The sequence below is a fragment of the Lepus europaeus genome, chromosome 1 (genome assembly GCF_033115175.1).
Source record: "Lepus europaeus isolate LE1 chromosome 1, mLepTim1.pri, whole genome shotgun sequence".
Classification (NCBI taxonomy): Eukaryota; Metazoa; Chordata; class Mammalia; order Lagomorpha; family Leporidae; genus Lepus; species Lepus europaeus.
The window spans coordinates 53,416,956-53,437,581 of record NC_084827.1 but is presented as its reverse complement, the minus strand read 5'-3'; the positions used below and the strand labels follow the sequence as shown (position 1 = coordinate 53,437,581).

Sequence of the window (20,626 nt, the reverse complement as noted above, 5' to 3'; positions counted from 1 at the left end):
CACAAAGGAATGAAATTGGAAAGTAGCAACTCGGGAATCCCTAGAGCACGTGCAAACACATGGAGGTTACACAACATGCTCCTGAATGAACAATGGGTCATAGAAGAAATTAAAAGAGAAATCAAAAATTTTCTGGAAGTAAATGAGGATAACAGCACAACATACCAAAACCTATGGGATACAACAAAAGCAGTGTTAAGAGGAAAGTTTATATCAATAGGTGCCTACATCAAGAAATTGGAAAGGCACCAAATAGATGAGCTTTCAAGTCATCTCAAGGATCTAGAAAATCTGCAGCAAACCAAACCCAAACCCAGTAGGAGAAGAGAAATAATTAAAATCAAGGAAGAAATAAACAGGATTGAATAAAAAAAAATTACAAAAAATCAGCCAAACGAGGAGCTGCTTTTTTGAAAAAATAAACAAACTTGACACCCCATTGGCTCAACTAACTAAAAAAAGAAGAGAAAAGACCCAAATCAATAGGATCAGAGATGAAAATGGAAACGTAACTACAGACACCACAGAAATAAAAAAAATCATCAGAAATTACTACAAGGACTTGTATGCCAGCAAACAGGGAGATCTATCAGAAATGGATAGATTCCTGGACACATAAAACCTACTTAAATTGAGCCAGGAAGAGATAGAAAACCTAAACAGACCCATAACTGACACAGACATTGAAATAGTAATAAAGGCCCTCCCAACAAAGAAAAGCCCAGGACCAGATGGATTCACTGCTGAGTTCTACCAGACATTTAGAGAAGAACTGGAAAAAATGATGCTGAAATTCATATGGAGACACAGAAGACCTCGAATAGCCAAAGCAATCTTGTACAACAAAAACAAAGCCAGAGGCATCACAATACCAGATTTCAGGACATGCTACAGAGCAGTTGTTATCAAAACAGCATGGTACTGGTACAGAAACAGATGGATAGACCAATGGAACAGAATAGAAACACCAGAAATCAATCCAAACATCTACAGCCAACTTATATTTGATCAAAAATCCAAAACTAATCCCTGGAATAAGGACAGCCTATTCAATAAATGGTGCTGGGAAAATTGGATTTCCACGTGCAGAAGCTTGAAGCAAGACCTATACCTTTCACCTCACACAAAAATTCACTCAACATGGATTAAAGACTTAAATCTACGACCCGAAACCATCAAATTATTAGAGAGCATTAGAGAAACCCTGCAAGATATAGGTACAGGCAAAGACTTCTTGGAAAAGACCCCAGAGGCACAGGCAGTCAAAACCAAAATTAACATTTGGGATTGCATCAAATTGAGAAGTTTCTGTACTGCAAAAGAAACAGTCAGCAAAGTGAAGAGGCAACCGACAGAATGGGAAAAAATATTTGCAAACTATACTACAGATAAAGGGTTGATAACCAGAATCTACAAAGAAATCAAGAAAATCCACAACAACAAAACAAACAACCCACTGAAGAGATGGGGCAAGGACCTCAACAGACATTTTTCAAAAGAGGAAATCCAAATGGCCAACAGACACATGAAAAAATGTTCAAGATCACTAGCAATCAGGGAAATGCAAATCAAAACCACAATGAGGTTTCACCTCACCCCTGTGAGAATGGCTCACATTCAGAAATCTACCAACAACAGATGCCGGAGAGGATGTGGGGAAAAAGGGACACTAACCCACTGTTGGTGGGAATGCAAACTGGTTAAGCCACTATGGAAGTCAGTCTGGAGATTCCTCAGAAACCTGAACATAACCCTACCATACAACCCAGCCATCCCACTCCTTGGAATTTACCCAAAGGAAATTAATTTGGCTAATAAAAAAGCCATCTGCACATTAATGTTTATTGCAGCTCAATTCACAATAACTAAGACCTGGAACCAACCCAAATGCCCATCAACAGTAGACTGGATAAAGAAATTATGGGACATGTACTGCATAGAAGACTATTCAGCAGTAAGAAACAACGAAACCCAGTCATTTGCAACAAGATGGAGGAATCTGGAAAACATCATGCTGAGTGAATTAAGCCAGTCCCAAAGAGACAAATATCATTTGTTTTCCCTGATCGGTGACAACTAACTGAGCATCAAAGGGGAAACCTGTTGAAGTGAAATGGACACTATAAGAAACAATGACCTGATCAGCTCTTGTCCTGACTCTAGATGTACAATGTAATACTTTATCCTTTTTAGTATTTGTTGTTGTTGTTCTAGTACTATTGGTTGAACTCTGTAATTAACACACAATTATTCTTAGGTGTTTAAATTTTAACTGAAAAGTGATCCCTGTTAAATTTAAGAGTGGAAAAAGAGAGGAAGGAGATGTACAATTTGGGACATGCTCAATCGGACTTGCCCCAAAGGTGGAGTTAGAAATGTGCCAGGGGATTCCAATACAATCCCATCAAGGTGGCATGTACCAATGCCATCTCACTAGTCCAAGTGATCAATTTCAGTTCACAATTGATGGCTCTGAGAGGTCTAAGAGTCAAAGGGATCACACAAACAAGACAAGTGTCTGCTAATACTAACTGATAGAATCAAAAAAGGGAGAGAAAGATCCAACATGGGAAGTGGGATACACAGCAGACTCATAGAATGGCAGATGTCCTACACAACACTCTGGCCTCAGAATCAGCCCTTAAGGCATTTGGATCTGGCTGAAGAGCCCATGAGAGTATTGTAGGCATGGAAAGCCAAGACACTCTGGAAAAAAAAAAAAAAAGAAGAAGAAGAAGAAGACCTAAATGAAAGATCTCTGTGAGTGAGATCTCAGTGGAAAGAACGGGGCCATCAAAGAAGGAGGTACCTTTCTCTGAAGGGAGGAGAGAACTTCCACTTTGACTATGACTCTATCGGAATAAGATCAAAGTCAGCGAACTCTAAAGGCTTCCATAGCCCTGGCAACTCATGACTAGAGCCTAGGGAGATTACTGACGCCATGAACAGGAGTGTCAAATTGTTAAGTCAGCAACAGGAGTCACTGTGTTCTTATTTCTCATGTGGGATCTGTCCTTAATGTGTTGTCTAATGTGCAGTGATGCTATAACTAGTACTGAAACAGTATTTTTATACTTTGTGTTTCTGTGTGGATACAAACTGATGAGATCTTTACTAATTATATACTGAATCGATCTTCTGTATATAAAGATAATTGGAAATGAAAAAAAAAAACCTGGTGTTAAATTGGAAATGGCATAGAAAATTAATCATTTTTTTAAAAAAATATTATGTAGGATCTCTGTCTTTAATGTGCTGTACACTCTTATTTAATGCTATAACTAGTACTCCAACTGTATTTTTTTTCACTTTGTATTGCTATATGGGGGCAAACTGTTGAAATCTTTACCTAACATATACTAAACTGATCTTCTTCATATAAAGAGAATTGAAAGTGAATCTTGATGTGATTGGAAGGGGAGAGGGAGCGGGAAAGGGGAGGGTTGTGGGTGGGAGGGAAGTTTTGGGAGGGGGAAGCCATTGTAACCCATAAGCTGTACTTTGGAAATTTATATTCATTAAATAAAAGTTTAATAATAAAAAAAAAATAAAAAAAATCAGAACTGCAAAGATTTAGTTAATGAATAGTTTTGAGAGTTACGTTTGCAGTAGTTTGTTGTGGACATATGGTCTTACCTGTCAGTCAATTTTTTTAAAAAAAGATACAGTTACAGTGAGAGAAGGAGAGACAGAGAAAGAGAGACATATTCTATCCACTAGTTCATTCCTCAAATGGCCACAATAGCTGCGGCTGGGCCAAGCTGTAGCCAGGAGCTAGGAGCTTTGTCTGGGTCTCCCACATTAGTGAAAGGGACCAAGCATTTGGACCATCTTTTGCTGCTTTCCCAGACCATTAGCAGGGAGCTGGATCAGAAGTGGAGCAGCTGGGACTCAAACAAGTGCCCATATGAGATGCTGGCATCGTAGGTAGAGACTTAACCTGTTATGTCACAATGCCAGCCCATGTCAGTATATTTTTTAAAGCCCTACAAAATGAAGCATAAATCTATTTTTTGGCATTTTAAGAATTTTTTTCCCTTGTTCTGCTAAGAGAAACCACAGTCCATTTTTGATGTGAGGCATCTTTTTATTTTTATTTTTTTAAGATTTTATTTATTTATTTGAGAGGCAGAGTTACAGACAGTGATAGGGAGAAACAGAGAGAAAGGTCTTCCATCCATTGGTTCACTCCCCAAATGGCCACAATGGCTGGAGCCGCACTGATCCAAAGCCAGGAGCCAGGTGCTTCCTCCTGGTCTCCCATGTGGGTGCAGGGGCCCAAGGACATGGGCCATCTTCTACTGCTTTCCCAGGCCACAGAACAGAGCTGGATTGGAAGAGGGGCAGCTGGGACTAAAACCGGTGCCCATATGGGATGCTGGTATTGCAGGCGGAGGATTAGCCCACTGTGCCACAGCGCTGGCCCCAAGAGGCATCTTTTTAAAAAGGCACTCTACCATATGAGCCAACCTATAGAAGTCAAATTATGTAATCATCACTTATGGATGTTTAGATGAGTTTTCAGATTAAAAATCAAACATTTTTATTTATTATTTTTTTTAATTTTTAATTTTTAATTTTTTATTTTTTTTGACAGGCAGAGTGAACAGTGAGAGAGAGAGAGACAGAGAGAAAGGTCTTCCTTTTGGCGTTGGTTTACCCTCCAATGGCCGCCGCGGCTGGCGCGCTGCGGCCAGCGCACCGCGCTGATCTGATGGGAGGAGCCAGGTGCAGGGCCCAAGCACTTGGGCCATCCTCCACTGCACTCCCTGGCCACAGCAGAGAGCTGGCCTGGAAGAGGGGCAACCGGGACAGGATCGGTGCCCCGAGCGGGACTAGAACCCGGTGTGTCGGCGCCGCAAGGCGGAGGATTAGCCTAGTGAGCCGCGGCACTGGCCTATTTATTATTTTTAAAGATGTATTTATTTATTTGAAAGGTAGAGTGACAGAGAGAGATTATCTTCCCTACATTCCAAAAATGGCTGGACCAGGCCAAACCCAGGAATCAGGAACTACATCTGATTCTCCTATGTGGCAGGCAGGGACCCAAGTACTTGGGGCATCATGTGTTGGCAAATTAGTAGAAAGCTGAATCTGAAGCATATAGTAGCTGGGACTTTAACTAAGCACTTTGATATGGTGCATGGGCATCCTCACGTGGTGGCTTAACTTACTTCACCACAAGACCCTCTCCCAAAATAGTAACACTTAAATTAAAGATGCATAATGGCAAACCTGTTTCCGAGGAATTCCTCACTGCAAAACATACAACTGCCATGAAAACTGGTATCACTTCGTTCTTGCTGCTGTTGTTCCAGAATTTCTTTCTGTAAGTTAGAAACAGACTTATGATGGTATATCTAATAAATATACAGTTAGCTAATGAAAAATGTCATAGTGTAAATGGAAGGAAACTGGAGTGGAGGCACAAAGGGAGTACATGAAGGCTGACAATATTTCAAATTTCTTCACTCCTGTTCCTGCATCTAAAGAAGTCTATAACATCAAATACCTATACAACACTTCCCTCGGACAGCTAGCTATACAGGAAACTCAAAGTCAACAAATTGTAGCCATTCTTCTCTATCCTATCCTTCCTTATCCTTACTTGCTTCCAAAACCAAATACCTGGAGGCACTTTTAACTTGCTCCTTTCTCTGATTTTCAGTTCAGTCTGTAATAAAGTACTGATCAATATTTTACTCTTTTCTATTAATTTTGTCCACCATTCCTAAAGTCATCATCCTGGGTCCAGTTTTTATGCAATTATTTTGGAATTATTATAAATAAATAAACCTTCTTAGTGTCTCCCTGATTCCAATCCTTCATCTTTTTTTTTTTCCTGCTAGAAAATTTTTTCTTAAGCTTTGTTTTCATGTGCAATTACTTTGTTACTCTACAACTCAAATAATTTAAAATATGCTCTGGTAATGTTCTGCTCTTATCAGGGTGGTTCCACACATTATCTTTCCTTGAGGTAGTTTTGTTTCCCTTTGCCTTTTCATTCCTACAAATCTTAGGTGTTCATTACAGATCAGGTTGGATTTCTGACTACAGTACAACAGTTAGGAACTCAGGCTCTGAAACAGATCGAGATTTGAAATTGTGCTCTCATTTGTAGTTCATATATCATTTAACCTCCTTAACCCTCAGTTTTCTCATTTTTAAGTTGAAAATAAAAATATCATAGCACTGTTTATAAGACTGAATCACACAACTCATCTAATGAGTTCAAATTGTACATGGGTATTAAATGTTGTATTGTATTGTTATACAATCCACATCAATTCCCATTGCCCATCATCTCTGGAAACTGTTGTCTATTTTATCTTTTGAAGGGAAACGGAAAGCATTTCAAGTGAAAAGAAGGCTTCTAAACTGTTCTTATCTTTTAAAATTTTAAAAATTATTCATTTGAGAGAGAGAGAGAGAGAGAAAGGGAGAGCTCCCATTTGCTGGCTCATTCCCCAAATGCCCACAACAGCTGGGAACTCAATTCTAGTCTCCTTTGTGGGTAGCAGGAACCCAATCACTTGAACCATTACTGCTGTCTCCCAGGGTCTGTACAGTCAGGAGTGAAGCTGGACATTGAACCCAGGCATTCCAATGTGATATATGGCTGTCCCAACCAGACTTTCAACTGCTGGGCTGAATGCCTGCCTTTCTAAGCTGTTCTTATATTACATGCGCATACTTCTTTTACAACATGGAGTTTAAAATAGGAATTTCAGAAAGCTTATTGCTGACTCTATAAATATTCACAGAACAGAATGAAAAAGATGTAGTACATAGAATTTCAATAAATTCTACCTGAAGTTCTGGAAATGCACCACAAACACCTAGATATTTTAGTTCACTGAAGAAAAAATTAAGGAGGGCTGGCATTGTGGTTGCAGCTGTTCTTGCAACACTGGCATCCCATATTGGAGGCTAGATTGAATCCTAGCTACTCAGCTTCTGATTTAGGTTCTTGCTAATGAACTTGGGAACAAAGTGGAAGATGGCCAAAGTGCTTGGGTCCTTGCCACCCATGTGGAAGACCTGGATAGAGTTCCTGGCTCCTGATTTTGGCCTGACCCAGACCTAGGTACTGCCACCATTTGGAGAGTGAACCAACAGATGGTAGGACTTTCTCTCCCTTTCACTGTGGATCTGCCTTTCAAGTAAATAAATAAATAAATCTTAAAAAAAGAAAAGAAATAAATTAAGTATCTGCCATGATAAAAATCAGTTCAATTGATTTCTAGTTTTAGCCACAAATGGAAAAACAGCTTTCAGATTTAATCTTCCTACTATAAAGCAAATAGCTTCACATATTTTATCTATTTCCAGGCATTGGATAACAGTTAAGGGCTGTGATCCTTGAGGAAAAAAAATTATACAAGGCCACTTCAAAAAGGTTTGAAGGAATGGATTTAAAAGATACGTTTATTTTGCTGCAAAAAACTTTGAAATTCTTCTGTAATTTTTTCATAATATATATTCCCCCAAATTTTTTGAAGATGCCAAGTATGCATGGATTTCAAAATTTTTTATTTTGCACCAAAATAAACTTTGAATTCCATTTTCCATACATTTTTTGAAATGCCTCGTACATTACCAGTTTTCTTCTGGGAGTATATAACTGCAACAAAGACAAGTTGAACATAATTGAAGAGCAGCTACCTCATTGAGCAGAGGGAAAAAAATACTGTAGTTCAGGATACTAACATGAGTCAAATTTGCGGGATCAGGTTCTAGAGAGTGGAGAGCTACAGAGAAGGAGTTCAAGAATCATTATGGAATTCTTTTAATTTTTGGTCAGTGTATAGAATAGGATTCTATGAGGCAAGTTGGAGGAGTTTCTAGGGGATACACAGCTTAATGGGGTCTAGCAGTTGCAGCATTGGCATATGTTGGCATTCTGACAAACAGAATGGGACAAGGTGTTCAACACTTCAGGCACATGGTAAATAGCAAAACTAAAAAAACCCTTTTTAGTTCATGAAGGTAAAGGTTTTATGCTGGTAGCAGGTTGACACACAGAAAAGAAATAAATGGGAAAAATGATGTATCATACAAATCTTATTTATTGTTTTTTGAGTGACTCTTACATAGAACTGAAATTGACAGTGAAAGTCAAAGGAAAGAGGTACTGGAAATCTGAACTTTTACAAACATAGTTGGACTCAAAAAAAAAATAAACATTTTGAAGCACTGATTTGACAACTCTGCTAAACCAAAATCAAACAGCTGAAGTTCTTGTTAATGATCACTATCACTACCCTGCGGAATGGCTGAGTGTGTACTTTCTCTGCTTGTATGAGCCCACAAGACTTGGTCACTGTCATGAAACATCAACATTCTGTTTCCTAGTTCCCAAGTTCATGATGATAACAGCCTAAATTTCTCCAAAGAAAAACCTACTCAGCTTCATATTTTCTTGATTTTGACTCAACACAAACGAAAGGGATTTTATGATTCAAAATTAGTGATATTAAGCTATCTAAGGTTTTTACTGGTCAAATTTAAGTTCTGTCTGTTGAACTTGAATTGCACAACCTAAGAGTATAGGCCCCTGAAGTTGCAGCAAAACGGTTTCTCTTTGAGAAGCCTAATTAAAGGTGGTTCAGAGTAGACAGAGTAAGAAGCTCGCTTAATGGCAAGTCCTAAAATCATTCTGTTTCCTCATGCTTTGCTTCTTGAGTATCTCTCATATAGTAATGGCATGGCACTGAAGATTCTCAGCTAGTTTATCCATGCTAGCCATGATCATATTAAGAGACAAGTCTGGGAGTACACATGTTGTCCCTGACCTTGCAGGCTATCCAACTCCTTTAATTTTGACCTCAGTCCATTTCTTAAGTATCTTCCTTTGGCTCTTGCCAAACTCTTTTTTTTTTTTTTTTTTTTCAAACTTCTTCCAACACAGTCCTCCAAGGTGAGCTACTTAAACCACTTGGTCCATTCCTGCTTTCAGCTTTTTTCACTTGCATAAAGTTTTACTCATTTTAGCATCATCAATGCAAGGAAGGGCCCTTTCATTGGCAAAAACAGACTTGAGGACTCAGCAGTTTAGTTACAGCTGGATTCTCCACTCCATTTGTTGACCTCAAACTTGACTCTTGTGGTTACAATAATGTGAATACTTTGCTTATTCCTTCTTAGCTATTTTCTCAGTGTTATTTCCATTAACATATTCTTTTTTCACTAACCACATCTAGCCTCTCTACTCCAGTTATATATTTCTGACCAATACTACTCAGTACTTTATTTTCAGAACATGGGAGTAGAAGGGGACCTCATTAAACAACTTACCAACTTCTGATAAAGAGAGATATTAGGGTGATTTGTTTAAAGGTATACAGCTATTTGGTGCCAAGATTGGTGCTATTTTCATGATTTTTCCCCCCAACTCAGAAAATACCCAACATATTTTGTGTAGAAACAGAACTTATACCAGTGACCTTCTCTTTAGTGAACACATAAGGTTAAAATACAGGGAATAGAAATCTGGAGAAAAAGGAAGCATTAAAATCTCTCTTACAAAATGTTCTTATAAAAGCTTCATTGAGATGAGTCTGATAATGGATGAGCTTCTCAGAATTTGAGGTTTTAGAACACACTAATGCCTTTTTTTTCCTTTTGCCCTGGACCTGCTTGCTGTCTTTGCACCTTCGGGGCATGTGGCCTTTGGGCCACCCGCTCCATGCTTTCTGACCTACAAGCTTCTCCACATGGCTGGCTCCTGGCACTTGGTCCTACAAAGAAACTGTAAGGCCATATAGCTCTGCATGCATTCCTATGGACTTACTTCTAAGGGTACAGTTTAAAATTCGCCATGGGATCCCAAATCCCTTTGGGCTGGGCAGTAAAAGTAACATCTTCATTGTTAAAGCAACCATATAGATTGGATTAAATTTTAAAGTGATCATATAGGTAGGATTGATTGTTAAAGTGATCATCTCAATAGGATTATTATTGCTAATAATAAATAAAATTAAAGAGGAGTAAATGCTCCAACATGGGAAGGAGTCCATATACCAGATTCATAAGTACTGCTCAGTGACCTCAGGGTCAGTCCTAAAGGCATTCTGGTCTTGCTAAAAAGCCCACAAGAGCAATTCAGGCATGGAAAGCCAGGACACTTGTGCAAAAAGTGTCCCTACATGGAAGACCTTCCTGGGTGAAACGCCAGTGGAAAGAAGTGGTCATCAAGGAAGCATGTACTTTTCTCTGATGGGAGGAGAGAACTTCCACTTTGATTGTGGCCTTGTTTAAATATTGACAGAGTTTGTGGATTCAATAGCCTAGGAAGCTCACGTCAAGAGCCTCGGGTGATCACTGAAGTCACACATAGGAGTGTTAATTGTTAACAACAGGAGTCCCTGTGCACTAACTTCCCATGCAGGACCTCTGTCCTCAAAGAGCTACAGTATTAGCATTAATGGTAAAACTTGTTTCCAAAGAACAAGTTCTAATGTGTTATATTCTTATGTACCATAAGTTCTAGTTATGTCTAAGTGTCAAACTCCATTGCCTATATTCTTAGGTGTTTCTTCAAAGTTAATTGTCTCAAACGTGAACCCTTGGATCCATGTCTCTCTGTGAAATTCCTATATTGTATGCTTTACCGTAAGGTCAGATACAGTGTACAGAATGGTTAAAAGCCTCAGGACTACTAATAAGACAGCTGTTTCAATGCATCTTATTGTGTGCTAAAGCTTTGCCTAAGGGATAATTTCTTCTGCATCCCACTAAATTCGGAATCTGGGATAGTGAGGATACAGAACTTCCTAAACAAAGCTCAGGTTTCTAAAGTAGAGGGATTACTTGGGATATGTTCTAACTCCAGGAAAGCGTGCTCTTTCAGTCAAAAGAAGGAAAGCTATTCTATATTTAAAAAGCAAGTAGGGAGGTTTCTGGGAATGGCAAGAATTCTGTGGAATTTGGATTCCAAGATTTAGATTCCAAGCTTCTGTATTTGTTTTAAAAATGCCCCAATGCAGACACTGTGCTGAAAAGGGTAGCTAGAAGAGTTGTTCCAAAGAATTAAGGAGCTTCTAACTGAAGCTCCAACATTGGGAATTGCTGATGATGGGATTCTATGGAATATGGATTCCAGGATTTAGATTCTAAGCCTTGTATTTGCTTAAAAAGCTCCTGACCCAGACACACTGTACTGGACAGGAGAGCTACAGAAGGTGTTCCAAGGAATTAGGGAGCTTCTGACAGAAACTCCAACATTAGGAATTCCTGAGCAAGCTGCTCATAGAAAGATCCCCTTCAGATCAGATTCAGATTAATAGGGAAAGGGACCTTCCCAGGTGCTCCTCAGCAGGACCACCTCCGTGAAATTAGGATTAAACTTCTACCTCTTAAGTCTTCACAGGTGAACTCAAAAGACACGCCTGACTATTCCTGTAAGCCAATCAGAGACCTTAAGTACCTCTTCAAAGCAAAAGGGTAAGTAGAGCCTTTACTTTCCTCAAATCAAGACGGCTGCACCTTAAGGCAGACATGCTGTACCTGCCTCCTCTGATTCTCTCTGGGAACTGTTACTGACAATAAAACTCCAAATGGGTTCTTCTCTAATTCTGTATGCTCAAGCTAAATGGGTTTTATAATCTACATAAGGGTAGCCAATCACCACCCACTATCTGGGAGTCTGTAAGATACATTCTTTCCAACTTAAGGGGCACGCCACTTACAATTAGTTTTGTTCCAGTTTTCACTTAAGCTAATTAACAAACTTATATGCTTCAGAACTCAACTTCTGGGAATAACTGACCATACAGGGAACACAGATATTAGCAGTGACCAAGACTGCTCCAGCTCACAAAACGAATTTGTTAGTTAAGATAGACAAAGACTTCCAGTCCTGGGACAGGGAGAGCCTGCACTACACCCCTCATCAACAGGAAGCTATAGAAGACATGATTCTACTCCATTCAACATTCCTAGGATTAAGAGAATGCAGTCTCTGAGAGGGGAATGTTGTAGGCAGGCATACAAGATAAAATTGAACAGGTTTGTGAGATGGAAGACCATGCCTTCACCACGCCCCTGTGTGACGTCATGCCCCTACCTAACCACACCTGTGTGCCCACCTGCCAATCAGGATAATTAACCACTTCCCTTTGGAAGTAGATTAAAGGCCTGGAACACGGTGGGCCTGGCCCTTTTTTTCCTTTTGCCCTGGACCCGCTTGCTGTCCCCATGCCTTTGGGGCACATGGCCTTCAGGCTACCTGCTCCATGCTTTCTGGCCTACATGCTCCTCCACATGGCTGGCTCCTGGTACTTGGTATGAATTTCCCTCTTTTAGATAGTTCCCTCACTTTCCTATGCATTTCTCTCACCGAATACAAAGCTTAAAACTTAAAAAAAAAAAAAAAAAAAAAAAAAAAAAAAACAAACAAACCACACACACACACTAACAATGTGTGCTTGGGATGGCTGCATCCCATATTACTTACGTGCCTGGGTTCGAGTCCTGGGTTTGCTCTGGATTCCAGTTTCCTGCTAAAGCACACCCTAGGAGGGAGGCAGCACATGATAACTTTAGTAGTTGGGTTTCTGCTATCCATGTGGGAGATTCAGATTGAATTTGTGGCTCCTGGTCTGGCCCAGCCCAGCCTCGGCTGTTAAGGGCATCTGGGGAGTGAACCAGTGGAAGAGAGATCTCTTACTGTTTGTCACTGTGTCTCTCTACCTTTAAAATAAATAAAAACTTAAATAATAGGATAATATATATCAACATAATTAAGTATTATTGATTTAATTAGAAAAATAGGTATTCTTGGGGCCAGCGCCATGGGTCACTTGGTTAATCCTCTGCCTACGGTGCCGGCATCCCATATGGGTGCTGGGTTCTAGTCCTGGTTGCTCCTCTTCCAGTTCAGCTCTCTGCTGTGGCCTGGGAAGGCAGTGGAGGATGGCCCAAGTGCTTGGGCCCCTGCACCTGCATGGGACATCAGGAGGAGGCACCTGGCTCCTGGCTTCAGATCGGTGTGGCGTGCCAGCCGTAGTGGCCATTTGGAGGGTGAATCAACGAAAGGAAGACCTTTCTGTCTCTCTCACTGTCTAACTCTGCCTGTCAAATTGAAAAAAAAAAAAAAAAGGTATTCTAGCTGAGAAGATTTTCTAGATTATAGAAAATGGAGCTTGGTATTTAAAGGGTTAAGTTATGTACAGGGTGATTTCTAAGACAGCTTTGAGGTTTTTTTTCTGCATTTCAAGTCCAACATATAATTTTTAAAAAGATTTATTTATTTATTTGGAAGTCAGAGCTACACAGAAAGAGGGAGAGACAGAAGGAAATCTTCCATCTGCTGATTTACTCCCCAGATAATGCAGTGACCAAGGCTGGGCCAGGCCAAAGCTAGGAGCCAGCAGCTTCATCTGGGTCTCCCACATGGGTTGGCAGGGGTTCAAACACTTCAGCCATCTTCCACTTCTTTTCCCAGGCCATTAGCAGGGAGTTGGATCAGAAATGGAGCAGCTGGGACACAAACCAGTGCCTAGATCGGATGCTGGCAGCAGCTTTACCAGCTATACCACAACGCTGGCCCCTCAACACATAATTTTAACCTGTTCTATGATACAGGGTCCTAGCTTTGAACAACTAACACCTTATTAATACTGTAATATAAATATATTTTACCTTCAGGATTTGTACCCTTACAAATTATACTGTTATGTTCTTTGGGCTTTATTTTCTCACATTTATTGTCATCTATGTATTTTCTGCTTTTATTCTCTGCATCTCTTCATCATTTTTAGTGGGGTTGTCTCATCTACATCCTTTCCATTTGCTATTCTGTTGAAACTTCCTGTTATTTCCCTTAAACTAGGAAAAACCTATAGGGACTCCCAAAACCCAGCTAAGGAGAAAAAGATAATGAAATTCCAATAATAAAATGAAGTCAAGTATTTTTGGTAGCTAAGAAAAGAGCAGCTCCCATGATCTTCCCTGGAGGGGCTGATGGTACATCTTTTCATCTGGTAGAGAGAGGCTTTGTCCCCTAGCTCTGCAATTTGTATACCCTGAGTTGCATCAGATGGATAGACTGTTTCCAAAGATACATTTAAAAAGTATGTTTATCTGAAGCATGTCCAAAGGGATAAAGACAAAATCTGGTTGTAAAGGGATTTTGAAAAATATTTATTTATTTATTTTTAAGATTTAATTATTTATTTGAAAAGTAGAGGTAAGAGAAAGAAGGGAGAGAGAAAGAGGGAGGGAGGGAGGATGGGGGGGGAGAGATAGAATCTTGCATCTGCTGGTTCACTCCCCAAAAGGCTGCAAGGGGTGGGAGCCAGGACAGAGGTCCTACATGGGGAGTAAGTGCACAGTGACTGCTGTTGTTGATTTAACAATTGACACTCTTATTTATGATGTCAGTAATCACCTGAGGCTCTTGTCATGAGCTGCCAAGGCTATGGAAGCTCTTGAGTTCGCCAACTCTGATCTTATTTAGACAAGGCCATAGTCAAAGTGGAAGTTCTCTCCTCTCTTCAGAGATACCTCCTTCTTTGATGACCTGTTCTTTCCACTGGGATCTCACTTGCGGAGATCTTTCATTTAGGTGTTTTGTTTTTTTTTTCCCCCACAGTGTCTTGGCTTTCCATGCCTGAAATACTCTCATGGGCTTTTTAGCTGGATCTGAATGCCTTAAGGGCTGATTCTGAGACCAGAGTGCTGTTTAGGACATCTGCCATTCTATGAGTCGTAAGCTTCCCATGTTGGATTGTTCTCTCCTTTTTAATTATATCAGTTAGTATTAGCAGACACTTAGTCTTGTTTATGTGATCCCTTTGACTCTTAATCCTATCATTATGATCAATTATGAACTGAAACTGATCATTTTGATTAGTGAGATGGCATTGGTACATGCCATCATGATGGGATTGAATTGGAATCCCCTGGCACATTTCTAGCTCTACCTTAGGGTTAAGTCTGATTGAGCAAGTGCCAAACTGTATATCTCCTCCCTTTCTTATTCCCAATCTTATATTTAATGGGGATCACTTTTCAGTTAAATTTAAACACCTAAGAATAATTGTGAAGCACACAATTTCTTTCAGCAGATTCTTAATGATACATGACAATTAAATTTGCACCCCAGGTTCATACACACTACAATTCTGAACACTCTTCTGAAAATTAAAATGGCCTTCTTAAAGGAGGATTTATAACACCTTTGATTATCCTTCCTGACCCAGGGTTGGCACCAACTGAATGGCTGTATTTCATATATAATATGAAACAGCTCTCCACAGCAATGGTGAGTTGCTACTTGTTTAGATAAAGAAAATAGCTTTTTACACATGTAAACTAGTTTAAGAAAAGGAATTTATTGTTGGTTACAATTTCAAAAGTCCTAGAGTTGCTATTTTTTAAAATCATAATTGGCAATTTTTAGAAGTATACAGAGATAGAGATAATTTTACATTGTTGGGGCTGGCGCTGTGGGGCAGCAGGTTATTGAGCTGGCCTGAAGCACTGGCATCCCATATGGGCACCGGTTCTAGTCCCGGCTGCTCCACTTCTGATCCAGCTCTCTGCTATGGCCTAGGAAAGCAATGGAAGATGGCCTAAGTCCTTGGGCCCCTGCACCCGCATAGGAGACCCAGAAGAAGCTCCAGGTTCCTGGCTTCGGATCTGCCCAGCTCTGGCTGTTGCAGTCAATTGGGGAGTGAACCAGTGGATGGAAGACCTTTCTTTCTTTCTCTCTCTCTCTGCCTCTCCTCTCTCTGTGTAACTCTTTGAAATAAATAACTCTTAAAATTTTTTTTTACATTGTTATAGATCAGGCATTTGGGGGTAGATTTTTACTTTCTGAAATAAAATAATACTATGAGGAAACCTCAAAGTTTATGGAAAAATGGAATTGAAAGATAGGTTTCATTTGGCACAGGAGTTTTTAAAAACCCATGCATGTTTTTATAGTATGCGTTTCCATAATATTTTTTAGGTTATAAATATTTTATCTGTTTTTTTAAAGTTTTTACTTTTAACTTTAGTTTAACAGATTCCATCTAGTTTGTAGATAAAATTCTAAGAATATAATGATATTCCCTTCATTCCTTCCTTCCCCTTGCCCTTGTTTTCTTATTTTTCTATTTTTAATTTTCAAGATAACATTTTCAATTTACTTACAGTCAAAGGCTTAATACTTCACTGATTAACAAGTTTAACAATGGGGCTAGCACTGTGGTGTAGCAGGTAAAACTGTTGCCTATAGTGCCAGCATTCCATATGGAGCCAGTTCGTGTCCCAGCTATTCCACTTCCTATCAGCTCTCTGCGATGGCCTGGTAAAGCAGTGGAAGATGGCCCAAGTCCTTGGGCCCCTGCCTACGCATGGGAGACCCGGGAGAAGCTCCTGGCTCTGGATTGGCACAGCTCCAGCCGTTGTGGCCATCTGGGGAATGAACCCGTGGATGAAAGACCTCTCTCTCTCTCTCTCTCTCTCTGCCTCTCCTTCTCTGTCTGTGTAACTCTTACTTTAAAAATAAATAAATCTTTAAAAGTTTAACAGTAAAAAGCAAAAAAGACTTTAGTGAGAGTACAGACAATAGCTGAATGGGAAAACGACCATTTCAATGATATATAAAAAATAATCATAGAGTAATCACAGATCATTAAAACTATGATAGTATAACATTCTTAACCATTTGTTTTATAAAGGTATAAAACAAAGTTCTACAAACTTTTTGAAGTAACATGGGTATGTGTATGTGTGTGTTCAGGCATGTATGCATGTTTGTACTTTAATAAGTATGTAACTTTTTATTTAAATTTTTTCCATTTTATTTGACAGGCTGAGATAGAGATAAAGAGATCTTCTATCTACTGGTTCTTTCTCCAAATGTCTGCAATAGCCAGGGCTGAGACAGAAGCCAGGAGCCCAGAACTCAATCCAGGTATCCACATGGGTGGTATGGACCTAAGCACTTGACCCATCATCTTCTGCCCCCGCCACATGCACATTAGCAGGAAGCTGGAATTGGAAGTAGAGCATGGACTCAAATCCAGGCACTCTGATATGGTATGTGCATGTCCTAAGCAGTGTCTTTACCAGTGTAAAATTTTCACCCCTAAGTATATATTTGAAAAGCATACATGTTGGTTACTAAGATACTTTTTGAGCAAAACAGATGAAAGTTAAAATATGGAAAGAAACTAAATGATAACTGCTAAATGATAACTATTAAATCCAATTATTAAGGAAACTAAGTATATTGCTATAGAAGATAATTATTTTTTAGTTTAAAAAAATATTAGGAGAAAAAGCTGTGATGCAATGGGTTAAAGCTCCAGCCTGCAGCACAGGCATCCATATGGGTGCCGGTTCGAGTCCTGGTTGCTCCACTTCTGATCCAGCTCCCTGCTAATGTGCCTGGGAAAGCAGTGGAAGACAGCCAAAGTCCTTGGGCCTCTGCACCCATGTGGAAGACCTATTAGAAGCTCCTGGCTCCTGGTTTCAGATTGGCTCAGCTCTGGCTGCTGTGGCCTTTTGGGGAGTGATCCCAGTGGATGGAAGAAGCCCCCTCACTCTGTGTCTACCTCTCTCAATGAAATAAATCTTTTAAAAAAATATTAGCAATTGAAATAATGGTATCAAGTTCCCCTTTTAGTAAAGTTTATGAAGTAGTTACATCTTATACAAATAGGAAGTAAATTCTTTTTTTTTTTTTTAAGATTATTTTATTTCAAAGGCAGAGTTACAGAGGGAGAGGGAGAGGGAGAGAGAGAGAAAGAGAGAGGTCCTCCATCCACTGGTTTACTCCCCAAATGACCACAATGGCTGGAGCTGGGACAATCCAAATCCGGGAGCCTGCAACTTCTTCTGGGTCTCCCACATGGGTGCAGGGGTCCAAAGACTTGGGCCATTTTTCACTGCTTTCTCAGGCCATAGCAGAGAGCTGAATCAGAAGTGGAGCAGCCAGGACTTGAACCTCATAAGGGATGCCTATGCTGCAGGCTGGGGCTTTAACGCACGGTGCCACAGAACCAGCCCCCTGTTAATTCATTTGTCAATTGTCAGTTCATTCCAGAGAACCTTCAGAGAGGGTGGGGGGCATTTCCCCTTGACACTGATAATCCTGACTTTTTCCTTCTTCTAGTCAGATATTGGAATGTTGCTTTTCTAAGCTCTCACACGGACAGAGTTATGGTTATCAGAAAATAACCAGAAAACATCAGGGTTGACATGCTCTTATAAAAACTCATCATCCTTGATGGGCACCTTAATATGGTACCTTAACATGTGTCAAAGAGCAGAGGCAGGAAGTTCTCTCATCTTCTCTGTCACCCTTCTCTCCTGAAGCAGGCCACAAAAGCTTCATTTCAGAGGTGTCCTCCCGGTACTGGAGGAAAGGAGCATCCTTTTCTCCAAAGGCAAAGGGACACAGAGAAGGACAGGAACAAAATTGCCTTGCTGAGTCCTCCCTAGTTTACCAACCTGAGATCATATCCATTCTGTCAAATCATGCTCTGCCATAAATACCCCCATTCTCATCAAACTTAGCAAAAAATGCACAGATTTCTCTATTTCTTTGAGTCTCCATTTTCTTATAAAGTCTTCTGTGTACATGAAGTAGGTTTCTATGTTTATCACTTGATAACCTGTTTTTTTGTTTTGTTTTGTTTTGTTTTAGGAGTCTCAGCCATGAACCTAGACATAGATATGCTAAGAAATCTTTTCTAAACATAGACTTGAATTTGCATGGAAAGTCATTTAATTCTTACTCAAAAATGACTCAAGAGAATAGTCACAAACTACACAAATGAGTCCCATCTCACCCTCCTAACACCTATCAGCCTCCAAAGTTTGCTTCATATATCATGGTAACAATTTTTAACACAGATTAAAATTTAAGTAAGGTGTTACCAGATGCCTTGCCCTTACTGGGTGGGGATCAGAAAATTATTCAAAAAACATCTGATATTAAGGCCATAATTTGATGAATCTACAATACTCCAAAGATGAACTTCTGGCAAAATGTAATGAGGGCAGCTAAATGCAGCAATTTATTGATGTAATTATTATCGATAAGTCAGTTAAAAAGCTAAGAATAAATGCCAAACAGTAATAATAAGCGTTAGCATTTATGACATCTATGGCTGTCTCTTTAAATTATTCATTTAGTATCTCTGAGTGTGTGTGCTTTTTTGAACTCTATGAAATTAGGAAAAGCATCTACTTTAATCAAAATTAGTGTTTAAGGGCTGGCACAGCGGGTAGAGCCCCTGCCTGCAATGCCAGCATCCCGGAGCTGGTTAGTGCCCCGGCTGCTACGCTTTCAATCCAGCTCCCTACTAATGGCCTAGGAAAGCAGTGGAGGATGGCCCAGGTGTTTGGGTCCTGGCTGTTTATGTAGGAGACCTGGATTAAGCTCCTGTCTCCTGGCTTTGGCTTGGCCCAGTGCTGGCCATTGTGGCCCCTTGGGAGTGAACCACTGGATGGAAGATCTCTCTCTCTGTAATTCTGACTTTCAAATAAATAAATAAAAATACTAAAAAAAAATTGTGCTGAATCACTAAGGTACTTAAGAATTAACAGAGTATGGGGAGGAGTTCCACTTCTGATTGGGTTGAAGAAAGCTATAAGAGAACATCTTTACAATCAGAAAAAGATAGGTAATAATGATAATAATAATAATAACAATGATAAAAAATTGTAACTTATTTGGTATCGAAAGAAGAGGAAGTCACAAAGCAATCAGATAAACTGAGTTCCAAGAGCTGATCAGCCTCTCTGAGGAAGCAGGGAAACATGAACTACTTCACCTTCAGTGGAGCATGGAAGGAACAGGCAAGCAGGAAGTAAAGAGCTGGAATTATAAAGCTATCTTAAAGGCTAAATCCCTGGGAGTCCTTAGCACAGGCAGTTCAACTCTTCCACTGGTTTCCTCCATGTTCTCAGGAAAAGACTCAGGGTAAGGTAGAAAAAATGGAGATGAAGCTATCCCAGGCTTGCTTCTCTGAAATCACTCCTTACCATACAAAGCAAAAACTATAAGCTGCTGAGGGAAGAATCGAAATCCTGCACTACTGATACAAAAGGAAAGAGATGCCACTGCTGGGATAAGGGGGCAGAAACCCTGAGAAACAATTTACAACTCCTGAGTTTCTCCTCCAGAAGGCAACTAAATGTGTGCTATAACAGCTGGATATAAGGACAGGCCTGAGAAATACAGTTTTTCAATCAAGTTCTGCAATGTATTTTTTTTTTTAAGATTTACTTATTTATTTGAAAGTCAGAGTTACATAGAGAGAGAAGGAGAGGCAGAGAGAGAGAGAGAGAGAGAGAGAGAGAGAGAGAGAGAGAGAGAGGGAGATCTTCTATCTGATGGTTCATTTCCCAGTTGGCTGCAATGGCCAGAGCTGTGTCGATCCATAGCCAGAAGCCAGGAGCTTCTTCCAGATCTCCTACATAGGTGCAGGGGCCCAAGGACTTAGGCCATCTTCTGCTGCTTTCCCAGGCTACAACAGAGAGCTGCATCGGAAGTGGAGCAGCCAGGTCTCAAACCGGTGCCCATATGGGATGCCAGCATCACAGGCAGCGGCTGCTTTACCTGCCATGCCTCAGCACCGGCCCTGCAATGTACTTTTTAAAGAGCATTCCAGAAAGTTAT

At 40.0% G+C, this 20,626-nt stretch overlaps 1 protein-coding gene across 3 annotated transcripts in view; it reads right to left on the bottom strand.

Moving 5' to 3' along the window:
- The window catches only part of ZNF277 (zinc finger protein 277), a 150,849-nt gene that overhangs the window by 32,855 nt on the left and 97,368 nt on the right, over nt 1-20,626 (bottom strand). For all 3 annotated transcript variants that reach the window (XM_062177919.1, XM_062178002.1, XM_062178040.1), the window contains exon 5: nt 5,236-5,327. In XM_062177919.1, coding sequence (XP_062033903.1) covers nt 5,236-5,327 — 92 coding nt within the window. The remainder of the gene's footprint in view (nt 1-5,235; nt 5,328-20,626) is intronic.